We start from the raw sequence: 22,492 nt of genomic DNA on the forward strand, positions 1-22,492 counted from the left end.
ACCAGCATCTGCAGTTCCTTTTGCAAGTCGCCTTCCTCGTCGTCCTTCCTTCCCATTCTGCCCTTCCCTGCCACATCTCCTTTACTCCCTCTCAGAAGTTAAACTGCTTCAAACCCAAGCGTAAATTGCACACCAAGACTCTGTCTGGGTAGAGCATGGGGAGCAGATTGTTTCTGAAATAAACCTACAAAGCGAGCGACCTTGATCTCCGAAGAGAGTTAAAATCTGGGGCAAGTGTTTCAAATGTCTAATCCAATTGCAATTGGGAACTACCAAAACAATCTCCTTAAAACGAATCTCCTGCCGTATTAAGCATCACTATATCTATTGTTTGGGGGAATATGCATTAAAAATATTAATAGATAGAAAAAAAATCTGCATGAAATTATTGTTGCCTGAGGAATCCAGCTCCAAGTGTTTAGCAGATTAGTAGAAGAACCTTTCACTTCAGAGCCTCTCTCACTGAAATTAATTTGATGATATAAGCCCTTGAGATATGGACCATCATCAGTTCAGGGAAGTAGTGTGGGATGTTAAGATTATTAAGCTCTTTCCTCAACCCTGACTCATCTGCCATTAAGTGGTCTTTAGGTTCAAAGAAAGATTAAGCTGTTTTCTAACAATTAAAAAACAGCAATATAGTAACAATGCACATGCACTTCAGATTGTGGACGCGCCTTTGTTCTAAGGCTCCAGTCTTCCTGGTTAAGTCAACCCTTTCCTGGTTTGGACGGTTTCCAGACTAGACCACTCAGCCACACAACCTCGTCATTCGGCCCCACAGGCAGGCGTGAAGTGGAGCACCCAGCAGAAGACCATTCATAGAAGCAAAGATTGATACTGCCACGAGGAGGCCACTTGGGCCATAGTATCTCTGATGGGGCTCCATGGTGAGGCTACTGTATCTACTCGACTGTTGGGTGTTATGCTAATCAACACTGGTTTATTCAACAAGCAAAGAACAAAGTATTGGAAGAATCCAACAGATCACACAACATCTGTGGAGGGAAAAGGACAGATGATGTTTTTGGACAATCATCATTGATGTCCCAATGATGGGGCATCATTGTCCCATGACAATGATGGGACAATCATCATTGATGTCCCATTGATGGGACCCTCCTTAAGTTCCAAAATGACATCCACAGATGCTGCCTGACCTGCAGAGTTACATCTTGGAACAGTACAGCACTGGAACAGGCCCTTTGGCCCACAAATGTTTGTGCCGAACATGATGCCTAGCTCAACTGTTCCATATTCCTGTATTTTTTGCACTTCCGTATGCCCATCTAAAAGCCTTTTAAGCGCCACTATCGTATCTGCTTTCACCACCACCCCTGACAATGTTTTCCAGTCCCCCACAAATCTGCATAAAAAGAAACTTGCCCCGCACATCTCCATTAAACTTTAGCCTATGGCCTCTATTCTTAAAGGTTCTGACTGTCTACCCTATCTATGCCTCTCATAACTTTATACACTTCTATCAAGTCTCCTCTCAACCTCTGATACTCCTGAGAAAACAAACCCAATCTATCCAACCTCTCCTTGTGGCTGAAACTCTTTATTCCAGGCAGCATTCTGGTAAACGACCTCTGCAATCTGTACAAAGCCTCCTTATCTTTCCTGTAATGGGGTGACCAGAATTGCACCCAAAACAGCTTAACCAAGATCCTATAGAGTTGCACCATGACTTCCTAATGAGTTTCTCCAACGTGTTGCCTTTTACTCAAGAATCCAGCATCTGCAGTTGGCATGCCCTTTGCAATCATTTTAACAAACATCCTTTTGTTTAAGTAAAAATATTTAAGTCAAGAACGGTGGATACAAGGACAGGAAAACACGATCCGGTGGATAGGTATGTAAATGTACGGCACAACTAGCCGATGCTCTCGATGACTCTCATGGGCTGGGAAAGCACAAGGACTTCTTCGTTCGGGGTCTCACCAGGGACCCAAGGGAGCACATTAAGAGTAGGGCAGATTGCCAGATGGCAGGTAATTTGGTAATTTTGCACATGGGGAAGGATGGAAGACAGGTAACATTCCAGAGACAGGAAAGGTAATGAGTTGGAGCAATGGCAGGTCGCAGGGAAGGTTCACTCCACAATCTCACATCTTGTGGACACATCAGAACCAGAGGCCATTTCGAATGCTGGAGATCACACCAGAGTGCTGACAATGCACAGATTGAAACATCTGTTTCCCAGGCAACCTGTCGGAGATTTCAGCTCTGAGTGACGACAGACAAAGCAGAGAGGCGCCAGAGTTCAGGGAAAACCACTCTGCCTCCACCTCAGCCTTTAAACTTCTCCTGATTTTCCTACAATTCAACAGTTCAGAACCATGGTCTGATCAGCTTGATTGTGTAGATTTCAGACCATTAATTTTCTTGATAATAGTAGCCAGGGATCACTAAAACAAAGTTTCCCTCATTTTTAGTGCCTAAAGCGACAAATATCAACAATATACATTGTGAAGTCACAAGCCACCTTTATAAAACATAATGCACTACATACTAACAATAAGATGATCGCTCCAAAGCACAACTGCTATTGTGTCCAGCCTGATAATCTCCAGGCAGAAAAAGGGCTTTTTCATTAAATAGATGCAAATGCACTTCACTAGTACAGCCTCAACCTTAAGCTTCAGATTAATTCTCCAGAGATATTCAATCTTGTCGTACTTTCAGCAAATAAAGGAAGACCACAGGCAGATAAGCTGAATATATGATATGGAAAAGTACAGCTCAGGAACAGGCCCTTCAGCCCACAATGTCTGTGCTAAACAATTCCAAGGTTTAACAGGGCTACTGAATGGGGGGTAAATGTTTGAGGGTTGTTAAAGTGAATATGGGAGTCATGCAGCAACATCTCATAGTCAGCTGTATAGGAAAAAAATTGCAGATGCTGGTTAAAATCGAAGGTAGACACAAAATGCTGGAGTAACTCAGCGGGTCAGGCAGCATCTCCGGAGAGAAGGAATGGGTGACGTTTCAGGTCGAGACCCTTCTTCAGACTGATGTCAGGGGAGGGGGCTGGACAAACATAGAATGTAGGCAGAGACAGGAAGACTAGTGGGAGAACTGGGAAGGGGAGGGGATAGAGAGGGAAAGCAGGGACTATCTGAAATTAGAGAAGTCAATGTTCATACCGCCGGGGTGTAAACTACCCAAGCGAAATACGAGGTGCTGTTCCTCCAATTTGCGCTGGGCCTCACTCTGACAATGGAGGAGGCCCAGGACAGAAAGGTCAGATTGGGAATGGGAGGGAGAGTTGAAGTGCTGAGCCATCGGGAGATCAGGTTGGTTATGACTGAGCGGAGGTGTTCAACAAAACGATCGCCGAGCCTACGCTTGGTCTCGCCGATGTCGAGAAGTTGACACCTGGAACAGTGGATATGTTCTTTCACTGTGATTGTTTATGGTATAAATGTTAACAAGAGGATATTGGGTATAATGCATATCAGGGGGAAGGTTTGCAGAATGGTTGTGCGATTTCTCTTGTACCCACCTCAAAGCCTTGACATCTCATCTGATAGATGGCAGGTTGGACAGTACAGCACTCCTACAGTACTGCAGTGGTCCAGCAGTCATATATCTGTGGGAGACTGGGATTGCACCCATAGTCTACCAATTGCAACTCTAAGCATCACTCATAATCAGACCTGCAGTCAAAAGCAGGTAAGTGAGATAAGATTAGATGGGGCATCTTGGTTGGCATGGACGTATTGAGTTAAAGAGCCTGCTTCAATCCTGCAAGACTTCATGAGGTTGCAATCAGTGCTAACCAAGGCAGCATGCAGACACCCAGTCTGGGCAGCTTCCCCAGTTCCCCACCCCACCTCCGCCTCCCACTGTGCCTCAGAAGGCAATTTTGAGCACAAGAGTCAGGAAGTCATGTGGCAGCTTGATAAGACTTTAGTCAGGCCACTATAGAAACATAGAAACATAGAAAATAGGTGCAGGAGTAGGCCATTTGGCCCTTCGAGCCTGCACCGCCATTCAATATGATCATGGCTGATCATCCAACTCAGTATCCCGTACCTGCCTTCTCTCCATACCCCCTGATCCCTTTAGCCACAAGGGCCACATCTAACTCCCTCTTAAATATAGCCAATAGCCAATATAGCTATGGAGTATTTCGTGCAGTTCTGGTCGCCCCAATACAGGAAGGATATGGAGGATAGACATAAAATGCTGGAGTAACTCAGCGGGTCAGACAGCATCTCTGGAGAAAGCGAATAGGTGACTCTTCAGGTCAAGACCCTTCCTCAGAAGTTGGAGGCTTTGGAGGCGGTGCAAAATTGGTTCACCAGGATACTTCCTGGATTAGAGGGCATTAGCTGCAAGGAGAGATTGGACAAACTTGGATTGTTACCTCTGAAACATTGGAGATTGAGGGATGACCTGATGGAAGTATATAAAATTATAAGGGGCATATGGTAAACAGTCAGGGCCTTTATCCCAGGGTGAAAATGTCAAAGACTAGCAGGCAAAGCTTTAAAAGTGAGAGAGGCAAAGTATAAAGGAGATTTTTTAAATGTACACAGTGGGTAGTGGGTGCCTGGAAATGGATCAAGTGCAGGCAGACAGACGCGAGTAGTTTAACCTGACATCATGAGTGGAACGGGCACAGATGGCTGAAGAACCTATTCCTGCACTGTACTATTTTATGTTTTATGTTTTATGTTTAAGACATCCATATCCCACATTTATAAAACAGGTGGTGGCAGGAATATTATGGAAGCAGTATGTGAGTGATCACACAGCAGCCCACCTACAGATGGCCAGAGTTAATGAGACCTTCCTGTTCTCTCCCACAAAGAAGGTAAACACGAGCCAATATTTATACGGAGGAGAGGCGGAAAATGATCAATGGACATTGGGATATAAATTAAAACTTGACTGGCTGAGTTACTTCCAGTTAATCAATTTCCAATCGAACATAGCACAAGAACAGATCCCACGATGACTGTGCAGAACATGATGCCAAGACTAACTCCTATCTGCCTGCACATAATCCATATCCCTCCATTCCCTGTATATCCACATGCCTATCCAAAAGTCTCTTAAATGCCACAATTGTATCATAATGCCGCAAGAAAAGTAACTCTGCCCCTTATTGGCTCTGCCCCTTATCAATCTCTCACACAGAGGATTGAAGCTCTATTAAGGTCATAAGGTCAGAAGGCATAGGACTATAATTAGGCCATTCGGCCCATCACGTCTACTCCACTATTTAATCACGGCTGATCTATCTCTCCCTACTAACCCCATTCTCCTGCCCTCTCCCCATAACCTCTGACACCTGCACTAATCAAGAATCTTTCTATCTTTTTATTGAACAGAGATTTCAGACAGAAACTGCGTTGAAGGTGAAGAGTTCATCAACCCTTGGTTTTTACAGCCCCATCTTATGGCTTTCCCAATATCGATTGATCGATTGATTGATAGAACATGCAATCCGACCCTTTGGCCCACCAAATCACCTTTTCACACTAGTTCCGTGTTATCCCATTTTCGCATCCTCTCTCTACACGCGAGGAGCAAATTAGCGGCCAATTAACCTACAAACTCACATGTTTTTAACAACATTGAACATAGAAAAGTACAGCACAGGAACAGGCCTTTGGACCTCTGACATTTGCACGTTTGGAAAAAGGAAATGACCATCGACCCTGTCTATGCCTCTCATAATTTTAGAAGCTTCTATCAGGGTCTCCCCTTCGCCTTCAAATTGCAGAGAAAAGAGTCTACATTAGTCCAAACTCATAAATAATATTACAATATTTTTTCTTTAGCATTCTTAACTCAACCAAGACAATTCATAGGTTAATTTACCAGATAAATTTTAACATCAACCAATAATCAGGCAAGTAACAGAAGGCATGGTCAAGGTTGTAGAGTTTGAGGAGAATCTTTGAGGAAGAGTGAGAGGTAAAGTAATGAAGGAATTCCTAAGCATGGGGGCCTGGATGGAGCACCAAAGACTCTGTAGAGTATAGTCTGTGGGTAGTGTTGTTGGAGCAGTTTCAAACATAGTCCACAGTCCTATGGAGCCAAACTCTCAGGATAATTGGAGAACACAGGTGAGAATTTTATAAGCAAAACAACACATTGGAAGCCAATTTTGGCAGTAAAGATAGGTAAAGTTGTGTAGTTCAGATAATGTAAAACAAAACAATTCACAGTACAATCTCTGGAAAAAAAATGAGAATTCAGAACGGCATCAAAAAGTTCAGGACCTGGAAGGGGAAAAAAGTGCCACACTGCCATCCTGTGGACAAAAGGTATACTGCAAACTCTTTTCCCATTATACTCCCTGCCCCTTCCCATCCTGACTCTCCTGTCCTGGGCCTCCCCCACTGCCAGAGTGGGGCCACACACACGTTGTGGACAGCAAACATTGGACAAATGGCCTCTAAAAGGAATTCATAATAATTTCTCGCCTTTCACATCTGTAGGAGATTCCAAAGTGGTTTGCTGCCAGTGAAGAATGATTGAAGTGTGGTAGTTGCTGTTATAAAGAGAATTGTAGCCATCAATTTGCAGACAGCAAACATCCCCAATGACCTGATATACCTGCACATTAACTTTCTAATCTACATGAAAGTTCCAGAGGAAATATCAGTTATTTCCAAATTCTCCCATCTTCTAAAGAAAATACTTTTCTATTTCTTCTAAACAGTGGACATTTTCACTCTACCCAGTACTTTTGTTGTGGACAGCTTCATCCCCAGGGCCATAGCTGCTATGAACCGGTCCTGCTGAGCCGGATGGCCACAACGCATAGATCAACTTGCACTTTACCCTGTCTAAAAACTGTTACAATTGTTTCGTTTCGTTGGGTTGCTGTTAATTACTTAAATTATTGCATCGTATGGGAGGCGCATTCCCAATCTCATTGTACCCCTGGGTACAATGACAATAAAGATATATTGTATTGTATTGTATTGTATTGAGTTGCTGGAACACACGATTAACAAACATACATGCCACTTTGCCGGTAATCGAATCATGATGTTTTAGTTTTTAGAGATGTGTACCTTAACAAAGAACTCCATCACTAACTCTTCCTGAGCTATTGTTCATTTTACCTTTATACCATCAGTAATACTTTATACTGAATTTACAGGCACACAGAGGCATTAAGAATTTGGAAACAAGCCCAAACTGGATATTATGCACCCATTCTAAGCCAATCCTATTTTTGTTTGCTGTTGCATCCCTTCTCACGTGCTGTTTAAAGTCTTAACCATCTTCGGGCATGGTCTTGCAATGAGGGGTTCTGGGGTAGTTGATGCGTCCCATATGGGACTTACATATTTTGCTGTTGGTAGGATAAATTCGCTTTTTAAGTCAAATGTGTGGGTGTTTTGGGAGATAGTTCACACCCTTCCATCTGTTGCACTGTGCCAAACCCCAATGCATGGAATGAGGGTGGTCAGTGTCATCTGGAATGCCACACTTGCCACGATTATGGGCTAGAGATTCCCTGGAGCTGCACTCACTCAAGGACAAGTTAAGCACATGTTTGGGTCAGTTCTTTCATCCACCTGATAATCGCTTCTTTAGGATAGAATAGCTGATGTCGAGCATATTAATGTCCTGGACTGCCCAAAAAAGCCGACTGTGTATGCGAGTGAAACCCAAGCAGCATTTCTGGTAGGTCGCACCCTGCAGCTCAAACAACCCACAGATGGGGTGAACAGCCAGAATGTTTTTCCCCAGGATGGAGAAATCAAATACTCCAAGGTATAGTTTTAAGGTGAGAGGGGCGAGGTTTAAAGGAGATGAGCAGGGTAAGTTTTTTGTTTTTTTTAAAACACATGACAGACAGAGGATGGCAAGTCCCTGGAACATGCTACTGGAGGTGGTGGTTGAGGCCAACACGATGGTGGCGTTCAAGAGATTTGTGGATGGGCACATGGATACACAGAGAATGGAGGGATATGTATTATGTACAGAGAGAGACAAGATTTGGTCTTTGTCAGATCCTCACCCTGATCCAAGTCTTGGCAACATGTTCGGTGCAAACATCGCGGGCCAAAGGGCCTGTTCATGTGCCTTACTATTCTATGTTCTAACCCATTGGTTCTTGTCCGAGTCCCAATCCAACACCACAGAGAGTTTGCCCCTGTTCCTCAGGACAGAGTTGACAAGTGATTGGTGTAACCGTGTAACCAAAGGTGGCACCACTGAGCACTCCATCAGAATGGCATTAGAGAGTCGGCCGAGCCAATGACATCCTGTGTTTAAGACAGTCCCCACTGACCAAGGTTAGCCACAAGGACACTAAAGAAATAATGAGCAAAGGCAGGTGAATGGGGTTGAGAGGGAAAGATAGATCAGCCATGGTTGAATGGCAGAGTTAACTCGATGGGCTGAATGGCCTAATACTGCTCCCAGAACTTATGACCTGCACATGTTGCCCCACTAGTGGCATCTGGGATAGTTATCGTCAGTCAGCAGTGCTGAAGTAAGTTATCTGGTCATTATCACAATGCCTTTCGTGAGAACTTGTGGCAGCATTTTTAACAATGCCAATCACATTTCAGAGGAAACCCATTGCCTGTAAAATACTTTGAAATCAAAAGCTAAAAAATGCAGACATTGGATATTCCAAATAAAATCAAAACGCTGGAAATACTCAGCAGGTCAGGCAGCATCGATGGAGAAATAAGCAGAGATGGTGTATCAGATTAACACTCTCTCATCAGAACTTTCATAGCAGGTCCTGAGGTTGCATTTGAAGAAAGGTCCAGACCCAATACGGTGCCTCCACAGATGCTGTTTAACCCATTGAGTTCTTTCAGCACTTTACATTTTCCTATATCATATTAAGATTTGTTCTTCGGGTGAAATGCAAAACCTCCCACGTATTAACTATCACAACTATCTCACACTGCCGGAACAATTCACTTTTATATGGTGCCTTAAACAGAGCCACAACATCTCACATCGCATCCTAGCAGTGCCATCAATGTGATAGGAAGCCATGGAGCTTGTTGCTCAAGGAATGGGTTTAGAAGCTAGCGTCTGCAACAAGGAGCTTCAGTAAAAAGTCTGCTTTACCTTCTGCCCAGGAACGTGTTCTCAGGTTGGTGTGCATCAGAAGTAGTTCCATCCACACACGCTTTCCTTTCCAACTGATGTTCTCCTTGGCGGAAGGTTCCCAGAGCATCATCGCACATATCTCCCAAACCTGAGAACAAAGGCAAAAGGAAAAGTCAATCCACCACTTCCAATCACACAGGGCTGGACCTCAGCAAATCTAACAACTGATTCCAGGGTCTTGGTAAAAAATTATATTTCATTCGGGTTATCAGACTCAGGCCACATGCCAGAGAGAAAGGGAGAATGAGGATGATGGATCTGTCACCTCAGTTTAAGTTGCTTTCAAGTGACAATTCCAAGGTATTGGAAGTAAAAGGAATTCCAATCTAGGATATCACTTCGCTTTTCTTTGCTTTTAATTCCATCATCACAAGGAGAGAGAGATGGTTCTCCATGGCTTACACTTTATGACACACTTCCAGGTATCCCAACCCTAAAGGAAATGTTGGAAAAAAAAGCGTAAAACCCAAATGCGACACAAAAAGTCCTTCAGTGAGCAGATCTAGCTGACGATGGGTCTCGACCCGAAACGTCACCCATTCCCTCTCTCCAGAGATGCTGTGTAACTCCAGCTTTTTGTACCTATTTTCCTACACACATCACCCTTCCATTCTGGAACCTGGACACGCCTGCTTGTGACTCCGATCTTTCTCTTCATGGTACACACCTTTCATAACAGCCATGCAAGTCACCCTGTTGTATGTACCTTTGCCAGAGGATACAGCACCTTCAGTTGCTTAGGGCAACTGGATTGCAGGTGGCACCCACATCTCCAGAGAAAGTGAAACAGAAGTATCAGACTCTGCTGAAACCAGAGGGACCATGCGAGGTAAAAGGGGAGAAATGCCAGAGGAAGCTGGGCTCGAGTACATAATAACTTGTCCTACCTTTGTCTGCATCAAACAGCCATTTACTCGACCCATTGGGTTTACAGACCAGTTCAGGGTCTGTTGAAGGTTCAGAGTCACTCCACAGGAAGTCACCACTCCGAGAAGAGGGACTATGCAGCAGATCGTCCACCAGTTCATTAACATCCAGGTCACTTCCAGTCCCAGCACGCCTGTTATGTGATCTCTCAGCTTCTACTTGGCCTCCACTCTTGTACGGAGATTTGGGCAGGAGACTGAAATCAGTCGGCATGCTTGGTGGTGTGACCAAGCAAGCATGTGGGACATTCTGCCATTCCATTCCACGGTCACTAGCCAAGGTGACTGTGGCATCAGGTCCCACAAATCTACACAAGCCATCTCCGCTCTGTTGGTCATTGCTACTTGTTCCTGGACCTGACAAAGTCCTTTTCTCCACACCCAATCTCTTCACTTCATCCTCAATTCGGCCGCTGAGGGCATTGGCCATGGATCGAAGGGCCTCGAGGCGCTGCTGCTTGTTCCTGTTCTCAAAGACAGAGTGGGAGGTGATGTTGCCACTCGCTTCCTGCTCCCGTGTTGCAAGGAGCCGATTAGTGAGCAGTGGAAAGGATGGAGGCTTTGGTGAACAAAGATGTGGTTCCAAGTCTTGAACTTTCAGAGGGCTGCACTGTCCAGGCAGTGAGTTGTGAAATGGCCCCGTGAGATAGTGCAGCTCCAGTTGGCTTGACTCACTGTGTAACAAAAGACATATATTTACATAAAGCACAACATTAAAACAATTCCAATTGGCCGGAAACTTATTGTGGAATCGCATTTGCACTCCATAGTGATTTTTTTTTAAAGACTGCAAATGTTAGATATCTGAAAGAAAAGCGGCAACTGTTTATTGATTGAGATACAGCATGCAAACAGTGTATTTGGCCCACTAAAGTCACCCAATCACCCTTTCACACTGGTTCTATGTTATCCCACAGTGTCATCCATTCCTTACACATGAAAGGCAATTTTAGAGGCCAATTAACCTACAAACCCACAAGGCTTTGGGATGTGGAAGAAAACCGGAGTAACTCAGCAGGTCAGGCAGCATCTCTGGAGGACGTGGATAGGTGATGTTTTGGGGTCGGGACCTTTCGCCAGTTGCAGTTACTCCAGCACTGTGTATTCCAGCATCTGCAAGATTCTCGCATTTGCATTCCTTGTGGCTACTCAATTCCTCTGACACTTTGGTCATGCCCTGCTCCAATCTCTGCTGTCTTCCACTCTGAAGAGTGAAGCACAAGAAACAGAACTAAGCAGGAACCTGACTTCCTGGAGTGACCCTTGACCAGCTTGCTGCATGCTGCATGGGCATCCAAAAGAAACCTCAATTAAACAGAATTTAAATCAGGCAAAACTGTTTGAGAACCCAATAAATTAATGTGAAGGCTGTAATTGGCACGTGACAGGCCACGAGTTAAGGATTTGCAAGACTGAGAATCAGAGTACTTCCAGCTTCAGTCCAGATGTTCAACAAGGGAATGGATAAGCTTGGAGCAGGAACAATTTTCAGAACCTTTTACCCTAGAATGGAAATGTCAAAGATTAGAAGACATAGCTTTAAGGTGAGAGGAACAAAGTTTAAAGGAAACATGTGGGGCAAGTGTATTTTTCTTTTCACAGACCATGGTGTCTGTCTGAAATATGCTGTCAGGGATGGAAGCAGATACAATGGTGATGTTTAAGAGGCTTTTAAATAGGCACATGGAATCATATTTGGCACAGACATTGTGGGCTGCAGAGTTTGTTCCTGTGCTGTACTGTTGTATTAATTAATAATCTCTCAGCTCAGCACAGGGTACACTCAGTGACTGCTCGTACACTTTCTGTACCTCCACGTATGCTGCCATGCCCATGCAAGTGCCAATGCAATCTCGTTTGATTCATTCATCGTGCAAGTGAGGGGCTTTCTCTCAAATTGCCACAAAAAAATTGCCACAAAAAAAAAGGGGTGTGGCTGTGTTCTGCAGCTGCGGCTCACCGGCAGTCTCCCTGTGTTTTTTTTGTTTTTTGTCTATTGTCATCGTTTAATGTACGTTTTGTTCTATTTTTAACTCTGTGTATGTGGGGGGGTGGTGGGGGGGGTTGGGGGAAACCTTTTTTCTAATCTCTTCCTCAACGGAGATGCGACCTTTACCGTGTCGTATCTCCGTTCGCGCTACGGCCTGACATCGTGGAGTCGGCGGCCTCCAGCTGGGATCGACCTTGAAGACTCCGGTCGCAGGGCCTGGACTTACCATCTCGGAGGATTCGGCCGTGGGCCCTGCAGACCGCAACATCGGGAGTTCGCAGGTCCCTGGCTGGCGACCGGCTTTTGGGAGCTCCAGCCGTAGCAGCTTCGACCGCCCCGAAGCGCGAGGTACGATCGACCCGCTCGCAGGCCCTTCATCGCCCTGCGTGGCCTAGCCGCGGCACTTTCCATCGCCCGGTGGGGGCTCAGGACTTTCATCGGCCTGCTCGGCTCGGCCCTGGGACTTTCCATCGCCCAGTGGGGGCTCAGGACTTTCATCGGCCTGCTCGGCTCGGCCCTGGGACTTTCCATCGCCCGGTGGGGGCTTCAAAAAGTTGGGAGCCTCGATCACCTCGTGGCACCACGGGAGAAAAATGAGGAGGAGATAAGACTTTTCTTTACCTTCCATCATAGTGAGGGTATGCCTAGAGCAATCACTGTGATGGCTGTTTGTGTAAAAATTGTATCTGTGTGTCCTGTGCTTTTTGTTGTCTACTGCCGGACCCTGACGCGAGAGGACACTGGCGTTGTTTATTCGCCGCTTTTCCGTTACGATAGTTTGTCTGTTTGTTTTTATGTTGATTGTTTTTGTAAAGCGCTTTGAGCACCTGATAAGGCGCTATATAAAATAAATGCTTATTATTATTATATTATTATTATGAAAGGTCTGGCTTTAACCCCAGCCCCTAGTCAAGCTTCCCAGTTTATCATTGATGAGGCATCACAGGGTAAGTCACTAAACCAAGACCCTCTCTGCCCTCTCACGGCTTTACCGTGCAGTAGATCAGAGGAGGAGGAGCCTCAGCCCCTCTGGGTTCATGTCACCATGGTCAGAGCTGAACCTGGACCATTTTCCTCCTTGACAAAGACTGTGGATTATTCACTTTCGTCTGCTTGAATTGAGCCAACTATGACAGCATAGCACTACAGATCAGATTGTGCCCATTCCTGCGGCTTGCTCCTTCACCCGATTATGTATTTGCTCATGTTATCTACGGGAGGAATATTAATACAATTTTTCACAACCCCACACATGGCTCCAGTAAACCATACCTTTCCTCCAAGTGTCCAGACTCCCGCCTGCCCTTTGTGGCTGTCCGATCTGTTATCAGTGGAGCCGACCCCAAATTTTTCCCCTGGTAGGTAGAAGTGAGAAGTTCAATAATCAGTTACAGATTCCAACCCAAGAACACATGGTGTACAAGAACATTGGCGGTTTTAGTCAAACTACAACAACATCCAGCACAAAAGTTACTGGCTGCAGATATTATTGCAGTAAAGAACACAGAGTGAGGCACCAGTTCATGAGGAACATGCAGCCCCTGGGGTCGGTTCACCATTCCCCAGCATGAGTGAGGGATCATTGTCCAGGGGAGGGATGATACACCTGGTTGACTGGTTGCACAACAACAACATCTTGCTCAACATGAACAAAAACAAGGAACTAATCACCAACTTCAGAAAGGGGAAGTTGGGAGACCATGCAGCAGTTTTCACTAGTGGATTGGAGATGAGAGCAACTTGGCAGCTTCAAATTCCTGAATGTTAACATTTCAGATGACCTGTCCTGAGCCCAGCATGTAGATGTAATCATGAAGTGCACCAGCACCTCTACTTTCTGAAAGGTTTAGATAAATACGCTAACAAACCTCCACAGATGCACTTTAGGAAGTAGACACAAAAAGCTGGAGTAACTCAGCAGGCCAGGCAGCATCTCTGGAGAGAAGGAATGGGTGACGTTTTGGGTTGGGTCTGAAGAAGGGTCTCAACCCGAAACGTCACCCATTCCTTCTCTCCAGAGATGCTGCCTGGCCTGCTGAGTTACTCCAGTTTTTTCTGTCTACTTCCTACAGTGCATCTGTGGAGGTTTGTTAGCATATTTATCTAAACCTTGCAGAAAATAGAGGTGCTGGTGCACTTTCTTCATGATTACATCTACTTGCTGGGCTCAGGACAGGTCATCTGAAATGTTAACATTCAGGAATTTTGCGGCAAGATTTTTGTTGTACTTGTACCTCATCATACTAATGTACATGACCATAAACTTGACATTCAATGTAAAAGCAATCAATTTGTCTTCAAATTTCCCATCAGAAACCAATATGAAGAGGTTTTCAGAATGGACAAGCTATAGATTTTCACCGTGGATTGTTTTTTGATAATACACTTGGACAGCCAAGGTGTAACTTTAAGGTAACCTTTATTCTGGATTCATCCACCAGAGGCAAAAAAAAATCTTTATGGAATCATTTAATCTTCTTGAACAATTTGTTAACAACTTCTGCACCCAAAGAAAAATAAACCAAGGCTGATACAATCCTATGCAAATATTTGGTCAAATTTGATAATTGAAAATGGGTGAAACTATATTCTGAGGGGCAGGAACTTACTGGCTTTGGAGAATCCAGACACCTGTCCACAAAGTGCTGAGCAGGTCGAGAGCTTCTCTGCTTCCATCTCCTCTGCTTGGAGATAGCCTCCTTCTGTTTCCTGTAGACTTCCTGCAGTCTCTTCTTCTTCATCTCCATGGCCTGCCTTGCTGACCGTTTCCTTTCATTCTCCTTCCTTTTGTGCTTGGCCATCTGCCTGGTCATGTACTCACGGACCTCATCCGTGTTGTAACTCCGGGCCAAAGGGAATTGTGTTTCGTCTTCCATCTTTGCTTTGTTCTGCAGTGGGCTGGAGGAACTTGCTCTACACCTTGGAAACAAAGGTCGTTTCTTGGTTCCTAAATGACCTTTCTGTTTCATAACACTATCGGTTGGCGATCTGCTGCTCCAAAGGTTTGGGCCACCTTGCTCATCTTCAGATAAAAGCTGTTTGTGTCCCTTAGGAGTCACAAGGCTCTTCTGACCATCTTCACCAGATTTTCCCTCAAGGTTTGCACCACCATCTCTCATCTTCCAAGGAATGTCTTGGTTCATTCCAGCTGTCTTTTTCAACTGTGAACCCTCCAAGGATTTATTTACCTGCATGGATTCTAGACGTGGCTGTACAGCATCCAATGATCCAATTTTCATGGAATTATAATGTCTTTCATCCTCGTTTGCAAAATAAAGTCTTCGCCTCGGATTCTTTGCAAAAGGTGTTGATCTTGCATGTTCCATGGGATCTTCGACTTGCTCATCTGTGTTATCAAACAAAAAAATAAAAATACCACAAATTACATTGAAGTGCTGCATTAGAAGCAGGGAATGAAAAGCAAGAAAAGCAAAAATGGATAGTGACCAACACAGAGCTAGGAAAGTGTTTCCAGGGTTTTCGAACATTTACTTCTTGGAAAACTCATTCACAGGATTAAATATATCATAACATTAATTGCTATTTTAATAACAGATTTGTTTCTTTTCTATACAGGATCTCCAAACTAAACCCTGGGTCTCCAAACTAAACTAAAACAAGGCAAGTTCCAACAGAAATCCCACCACACACCTACAACTAAAACATCCTTTCAATTAACCTCTGCTCAGTGCATTCAAAGGAATGCTAAAAGATAAACTATTCTCACTGGATCCTTAATGCCAATCTGAGAATTCATTATACATTCAGAGGGATATAATTTACTCTCTAATAAACATTCTGGAAGATATTTGCAGCCGCTATGAGTATCTTCACTGCTGAATGCCATCCAGCTCTTGCTAAGGTATTGCTGATATTTCACAAATAGCACAAGCAGTTTCTCAACTTCTTGAGAAGTTGACACACTGCTGATTTCCACTCACTCCTTACCACCAGTTTTATGCAGAATCATGTGCAACAGAACTAGATGTAGAACTAGATGCCAACTTTCATGGAGCCCATCACTTAACAAGCAATTGAAACAGGTTAAAAAATACTACAAGAGTCATGCGGCACATTGCGATAGGCAGAAGTATTAAGGGAGTTACGATAGTTCGGATCGCACGCAAACAAAGGCTTCTCCCCCTATCTCGATACACGTGGCTGTAATTGGTATTGGTTTATTACTGTCACATGTACCGAGGTAGAGCGAAAAACTTTTGTTTGCGTGTTACCCAATTAAATCAGACCATACTATACACTAGTACAATCAAGCCATACACACGCACAACATGTACTGCAAAGAGAATAATACCAGAGAGCAGCATATAGTTTTACAGCATTGTAGCATTACAGTTCCAGAGAAAAGGTTCAATGTCCATAATGAGGTAGTTTGGAAGATCGAGACTACACCCTAGTTTATGGAAGGATCATACAGTAATCTGATAACAGATAACAACTGCTAACAGTTGATAACTGACAACAAATAATAATTATAATAAAGGAGACAAAATAAAGGTTTATACAGCAAGAAAATAAACATTGCAAAGAGGAATGCTGACCCCCAAGCAGAAGATATCAATCATCACAAAAGGCATGATGAGTAAGCTACAGAAGGAGACACCAGGAGACAAAGTCACCTGTTCTTTCATTGGACACTTTTGAAGATTACCTGAGGGACACTTACCTTTCCTGTCTTCTGTGTCGCGTGTAGTGGTTGGGCTCTTTGGAAACATGGGGGGTGGTCCGAGCAACTTCCTTATCAACCTCTGGCTTTGCTTCCATGAAAATATATCAGAAGAGTACGGACCTAGCTCGGACACAAGAGGCCACAATTAGCTTTGAGAACATATTTCATGACCAATCTCTTCCTCCATATGATAATTCAGTACTGTGTTTACTGGTTTCTCTGCCAATGGTTCAACATCTGTTTTGAGTCATTGAGCTGTATAGCACAGAAACTGGCCCTTCAGCGCATCTTGTCCATGCCGACCAAGTTAGCAGCCTAGGTAGCCCCATCTGCCTGCACTTGGCCGATAGCCCTCTAAACCCTTCCTATCCATGTCCTGTCCAAATGTCTTTTTAAAGTCATAAATGTATCTGCTCCTATAGCTTCCTCTGGAAACTCATTCCAGATACAGACCAGCCAAAATGTTTGCCCTGGGTCTCTCTTAAATATGTCCCCTCTAAGCCTCTAATTTTAAGAATCATTTACCCTGGGAAAAAAAGACTATGGTGTTCTCAGTTCCTCTGAATGAAACCAAGCTCTCTCTAATTGGTACGGTCCCCTAATCTGTACACCACCCCAAAAAGGATGTATTTAGGGGGTTCACAGGTAACCTCACACCAAGCAGTCTTCCCACAGTATTTCACATGGATACTCAAAAATGCCTAATCTGTACAAATACCTGCTCTGTATTTTCATAACTCATAAGGCCCTCAGCCTGCAAAGTCTCAGTAATCGAAAATCTAAAACAAATGCAGATGTCATAAATCTGAAATACGCAGCAGATCAAACAGCATCTGTGGTGTAAGGTACAGGTCAGCATGCGAGGTGCCTTTGTGGAAATGGTTGTAGTGTTTTTGTTTCAGGTGAAAGGTTTCTCTTTGCACAGATATAGAGTGTTTTATCTCAACAATAGAACACGATAGGGTACCTCTTGCACCACCATGGACTTGCTTTTTAATTGCATTTTTCACTTACATCTTGTTTTCTGCACAGTCGTTTTACCGTCGTATAATTTTATGCAGAATTTATGGTTTTATGTGTCTGAGGCTTGGTGCCTACGATCCTGCTGTAAGCAAGATTTTCAATATATCGGCGGCTCAGCATGCTTATATATACGACAGTAAACTCGACTTGTTCCACCATTTCAGGGCTTAGAGCAAAATCTCATTCTCAGTTGTGAACAACTTTTTTTGGGTGGGGTGGGGGGCAGGGGGGGCATGGCATTGGAAAGTTTCAGGTCCCCACTGCAAGAATCAAAACCAGAAAATACTGGAAGAACTTAGCTGGTCCAACAATTTCTGTGGAAAGAGAAACCAGTTAAATGTTTCAGATCAGGGACCCTCCCATGTACATAAAGGATTGGTGCAGACATTATGCCTGATGCAGTCGTGTCCACTTGCCCAGGACACCCAGTAGAGGAAATAGTGTCCTTCTGGTCTGCTCTGCAAAATCAGGGGTGTGAGAGTCTCGGACTAGTGGTTAAAGCCTCTGAATTAAAGGACATTCTTTTAGGAAGGAGATGAGGAGGAATGTCTTATGTCAGAGGGTGGTGAATCTGTGGAATTCTTTGCCACAGAAGGCTGTGGAGGCAAAGCCAGTGGAAATATTTAAGGCAGAGATAGATTCTTGATTAGTATAGGTGTCAGAGGTTGTGGGGAGAAGGCAGGAGAATGGGGTTAGGAGGAAGAGATAGATCAGCCATGATTGAATGGCGGAATACACTTGATGGGCCGAATGGCCTAATTCTGCTCCTATCACATATGGTCTTATGGATGCAGAAAATAGAAGATCTTGGTTCCAGAGGGAACAGAATTCTGAACGAATGCTGAGGCCGGAGTGGGAGGCGAGGAACTGTTGATGAAAGTGGAGAGTCTGTGATGGGAACAAAAAGGAGGCAGAATTAATACTGTCTCACTCACAGCGAGGAAGCAAAGAGAAAGAAAAGGTGACTTTGAGACATCCTTATCAACTGGAGCCCCGAACAAACATCAAAACAAAATAAATGGACAGGTCCAGAAAGTGAAACACTCACAACTTTGTCATGTAACTGCAAAAACAAAATATATATATTAAAAAAACGCTATGATTGCTCCCATTAAATCCCGTGGCACTGGCAACATGACCTCTGAACTGCAATCCATCTTTGAGCAACACTGCTCTGACATCATGGCTGACAGAAACAAATGACCGATAAAACCCCTCTGACAGTGGTAGTTACAATGATAAATGCCACTCGTGTCATAGCCTGACCACAGGGTCTCAGAGGGGGAGCTGGGCATTTTTTTTTTGCATTGGCAATCTGTTAGAAAAAATAATTTTAATGCATTTCAAAGCAGCGCAGAAGGGCTGGAATACACAAAAGGGTTATAATGCTCTGCACTGCCAATCAATACATTATATTCTAAGATTAACCTTCCCCATTTTTCTCCTGTTCGACCTCTCCAAAGCTTTGCAGGCACTCGGACAATGCTGCATCTCCACAGAGCTTTGCTGTGGTCAGCAGTTCTATCTTCACATGTGCCTCACTCTATTTCCTACAGATATTACACTGAACTAACCACCAACACTATGTCACAGGCTGTCATATTCAGCAGCAACTTACTCCAAGGAAAGTAAACTGTTTTGTTTGGTCTTCTTTTTCTCTGAGATTCCAGCCCCTGCCACCCCCTCACTTCCCCTCCACCCCCCCCCCCCCCCCCGCCAACCCTGCCTCACCCTCCCCACCCTCCCACACCTCCTGTCTCCCCTCCACCCCCCCGCCTCGCCTCCACCCCTGCCTCACCTCCACCACCTGCCTCGCCTCCCCCTCCACCTCGCCTCCACCACCTGCCTCGCCCTCCACCCCTCATTGGGCCCAGATGCAATAGCAGTTCCATCTTCCCAACTCTGCGCCTCATTTGTAGAGCATCTTTCAAGTCACAAAATATCTTGGAGGTTTGGGGAGGTTCTTGGGTTGCTTCACAGGTTCGAACTACTAGCCACGTCAGGGGGCATTGATACAGGTAAACAACTGGGTGAGGTAGAAAGGTTGAGATGCTTATGGTGCGAGTGTCAGGCTGTGGAGGTGAGGGGAGGAAAGGTGGATTAAAGATTACTTCAGTATGAAAAGCCCTAGAATTGGGAAGTTTGGTAGGTTGCAGCTGAGATTGCAACTGAAGCAATTTATAGATCAGGTGTCAACATCCAAGAGTCGCCATTTCACCATCATTGGTGCAAAAGATGATTGGGCTGCACAAGATGCCGGAACTGGAGGAGTGCAGGGAAGTTGGAGGTTTGTTTGGCTGCAGACACAAAATGCAGGAGTAACTCAGCGGGCCAGGCAGCATCTCTGGAGAGAAGGAATGTGTGACGTTTCGGGTCGAGATCCCCCTTCAGACTGCAGATGTTTAGCCAATTGAAAAGATTCTGGCCCTGGAGGGATACATACAGCTGTAGTTTTGTTAAAGTTTGTTGTGCCAAGCCAGGTCAGGGAGCACAGGCAATGAAGCAAATGGGGGATGTGAAGAGATGAGGGAAGATTAACTGAGAATAACCCCTATACTTCAATACAAAAACATCCGTAATTGGGAGAGGCTGGAAGGAATTACCAGGTTGTTGCTGAGAGTAAAACCAAGGCAATTTTGGTTTTCAGGCCAGGGCTCTTCTTCAGATCCAACCCAACACATCACCTATCCATGTTCTCCAAAGATGCTGCCTGACCCGCTGTATTACTCCAGCATTTTGTGTCTTTTTTCAATGTTATAATGAACTATATCACAGATCATTATCTTTAATATATAAACATAGCACGGCTGTGTCCGTATTATAAAAAAACATGTTCGGAGTTTAACTTTCCAAATGTGTCACAAGCTCTGAGCTACAAGGTTTTCCCAATTGCTTACCATTGACTTTTTCAGTTTCCTTCACGCTCGTTATCTTTGAGCAGCTTCGAACTTTGCGAGATGCCTCGTGATCCCTGCTGGAATTCTGCTGGCGTTTTCTTCCCTTCTCTGGATTGGAGAATCGGACACTATCATCTGTGCACAATAAATAGACTGTATTGTACTGGTGGAAACAAAGGGGGAATAAACAAAAAGTCCCGCGCCACTGAAAGAACGGAGAATTGTTCACATCGACAACTTCTGAAAAAAACAACAGCACGTCAGGAGTACAGATAGAGTTTGTTGCTTGTGGTTTGGTTAGACGAGCAACATGTTGCTGAGCATGCAAACCAAGCCATCCTCAGCTCAAGTCCCAGCTTAGCCTGGCTTGGTGACAGAAAAAGTGATACAATTGTTATCCCACTTGATCATCCACTCCAGACACACCAGAGGAAATTTTACAGAGGCCGATTAATCAACAAACCCGCACGTCTTTAGGATGTGGGAGGAAACTGGACACCCGAGGTCAGGATTGAACCCGGATCTCTGGTACCGTGAGGTAGGAGCTCTACCAGTTGCACCACTATGCCATTGGAGGATAACAAATGCCAACAAATATTCAAGAAAGGGAGACATATATTCAGGAAACTGAAGGGGCAATCTGATGGTTAAAAGCTTATCAGGAATTTGTTACAATTCCCTCATGGGCTAAATCATCTCCCCCACCAGTTTTGCATTTCAGGTAGGAAGGCACAACGAACAGCGACAATGCCAACTCATAATGCTTCTGATCCCCACATACACCAATGGAACCAATGCCTCAACAAAGCACGAAGCTCACTGCCTCAGTGGAATCTCCTGGCTTTGGCTTAGCTCATGGTCCGTGCTGCTGGAGATTCTTGCAGCATCCACAGAAGTCGGCACATTGGGGAAGAGGTGTGACGTGGACATTACTTTGCTGCTCTTGGGCAACTTCTGGAACTTGTTTTCATTGCTCTGAGTGCTTGATATTTTTCAGAAGTTGTGAGCTGCCGTTAGTGTCACAGAATAGAAACAGGCCCTTCCACCCAACTCTTCCCTACCGACCAAGATGCACCATCTAAGCCAGATCCACTTACCTGCACTTGGCCCATATCCCTCCAAACATTTCCTATCTGTGTATCTGTTCAAATGTCTTTCAAAAATAGTTATAGTACCTGATTCAACTACTTCCTCTGCTAGCTCATTCCATAAATGAATTGATTTTCAAAATTGGTTTATTTCCCAATTTATTTACAGTCTAATATTTTACTTGAAAGAATAAAATTTCATAATATACTATAGTACTTTTTGTTCTGCTGGTTTCATTTGTAAATTTGATCGATCAGAAGGAATGAAGTTCTGTTTATTGTTTTATACATTGTCAAAGATTTCAACTTCTTGACCAAGGTAGTGATATTTTAGGTGAAACCAAGATGTTCAATCAACATTGCGGCAGCCCCAGTCAATTAATGGTAAAATTGCAGAAAAAATATATACATGTTGACCACACGTTTCTTTGCAACACGATCTCAACTTAATCAGAAGGACACTGGGAGCAAACTTGAAGCCTGTAAACTAATATAGCCAAGTTACTCCTTGGGTTATCTCTGCCACATAAAGCTTTGGTGACACATTGACTTAACCCCCGAGACAACCAAAATATGTCAAGAAATTTCTGCTGTGGTACTTATTCTCCTACACAAATTATGTTGCAGCTTAGTCATTTTGTAGAGAGTTCCAGCTGGCAGTAAGCAGGTCTCCATTTTACCTTGTGTTACAAAGGGAACACACTTTATGCACGAAACCTTGACCAATAAAGTAAAATAAAGTGTCTTTGGATTAGCCCCCCCCCCCA

At 44.3% G+C, this 22,492-nt stretch overlaps 1 protein-coding gene across 4 annotated transcripts in view; it reads right to left on the minus strand.

Moving 5' to 3' along the window:
- The window catches only part of LOC144608467 (uncharacterized), a 99,350-nt gene that overhangs the window by 51,707 nt on the left and 25,151 nt on the right, over positions 1-22,492 (minus strand). For all 4 annotated transcript variants that reach the window (XM_078426251.1, XM_078426252.1, XM_078426249.1 and 1 more), the window contains 6 exons: positions 20,638-20,772; positions 16,715-16,837; positions 14,640-15,376; positions 13,303-13,385; positions 10,002-10,714; positions 9,073-9,202 (listed from right to left, as the gene is read on the minus strand). In XM_078426251.1, coding sequence (XP_078282377.1) covers positions 9,073-9,202; positions 10,002-10,714; positions 13,303-13,385; positions 14,640-15,376; positions 16,715-16,837; positions 20,638-20,772 — 1,921 coding nt within the window. The remainder of the gene's footprint in view (positions 1-9,072; positions 9,203-10,001; positions 10,715-13,302; positions 13,386-14,639; positions 15,377-16,714; positions 16,838-20,637; positions 20,773-22,492) is intronic.

Source organism: Rhinoraja longicauda, chromosome 31 (assembly GCF_053455715.1).
Source record: "Rhinoraja longicauda isolate Sanriku21f chromosome 31, sRhiLon1.1, whole genome shotgun sequence".
NCBI classification, from domain to species: Eukaryota; Metazoa; Chordata; class Chondrichthyes; order Rajiformes; family Arhynchobatidae; genus Rhinoraja; species Rhinoraja longicauda.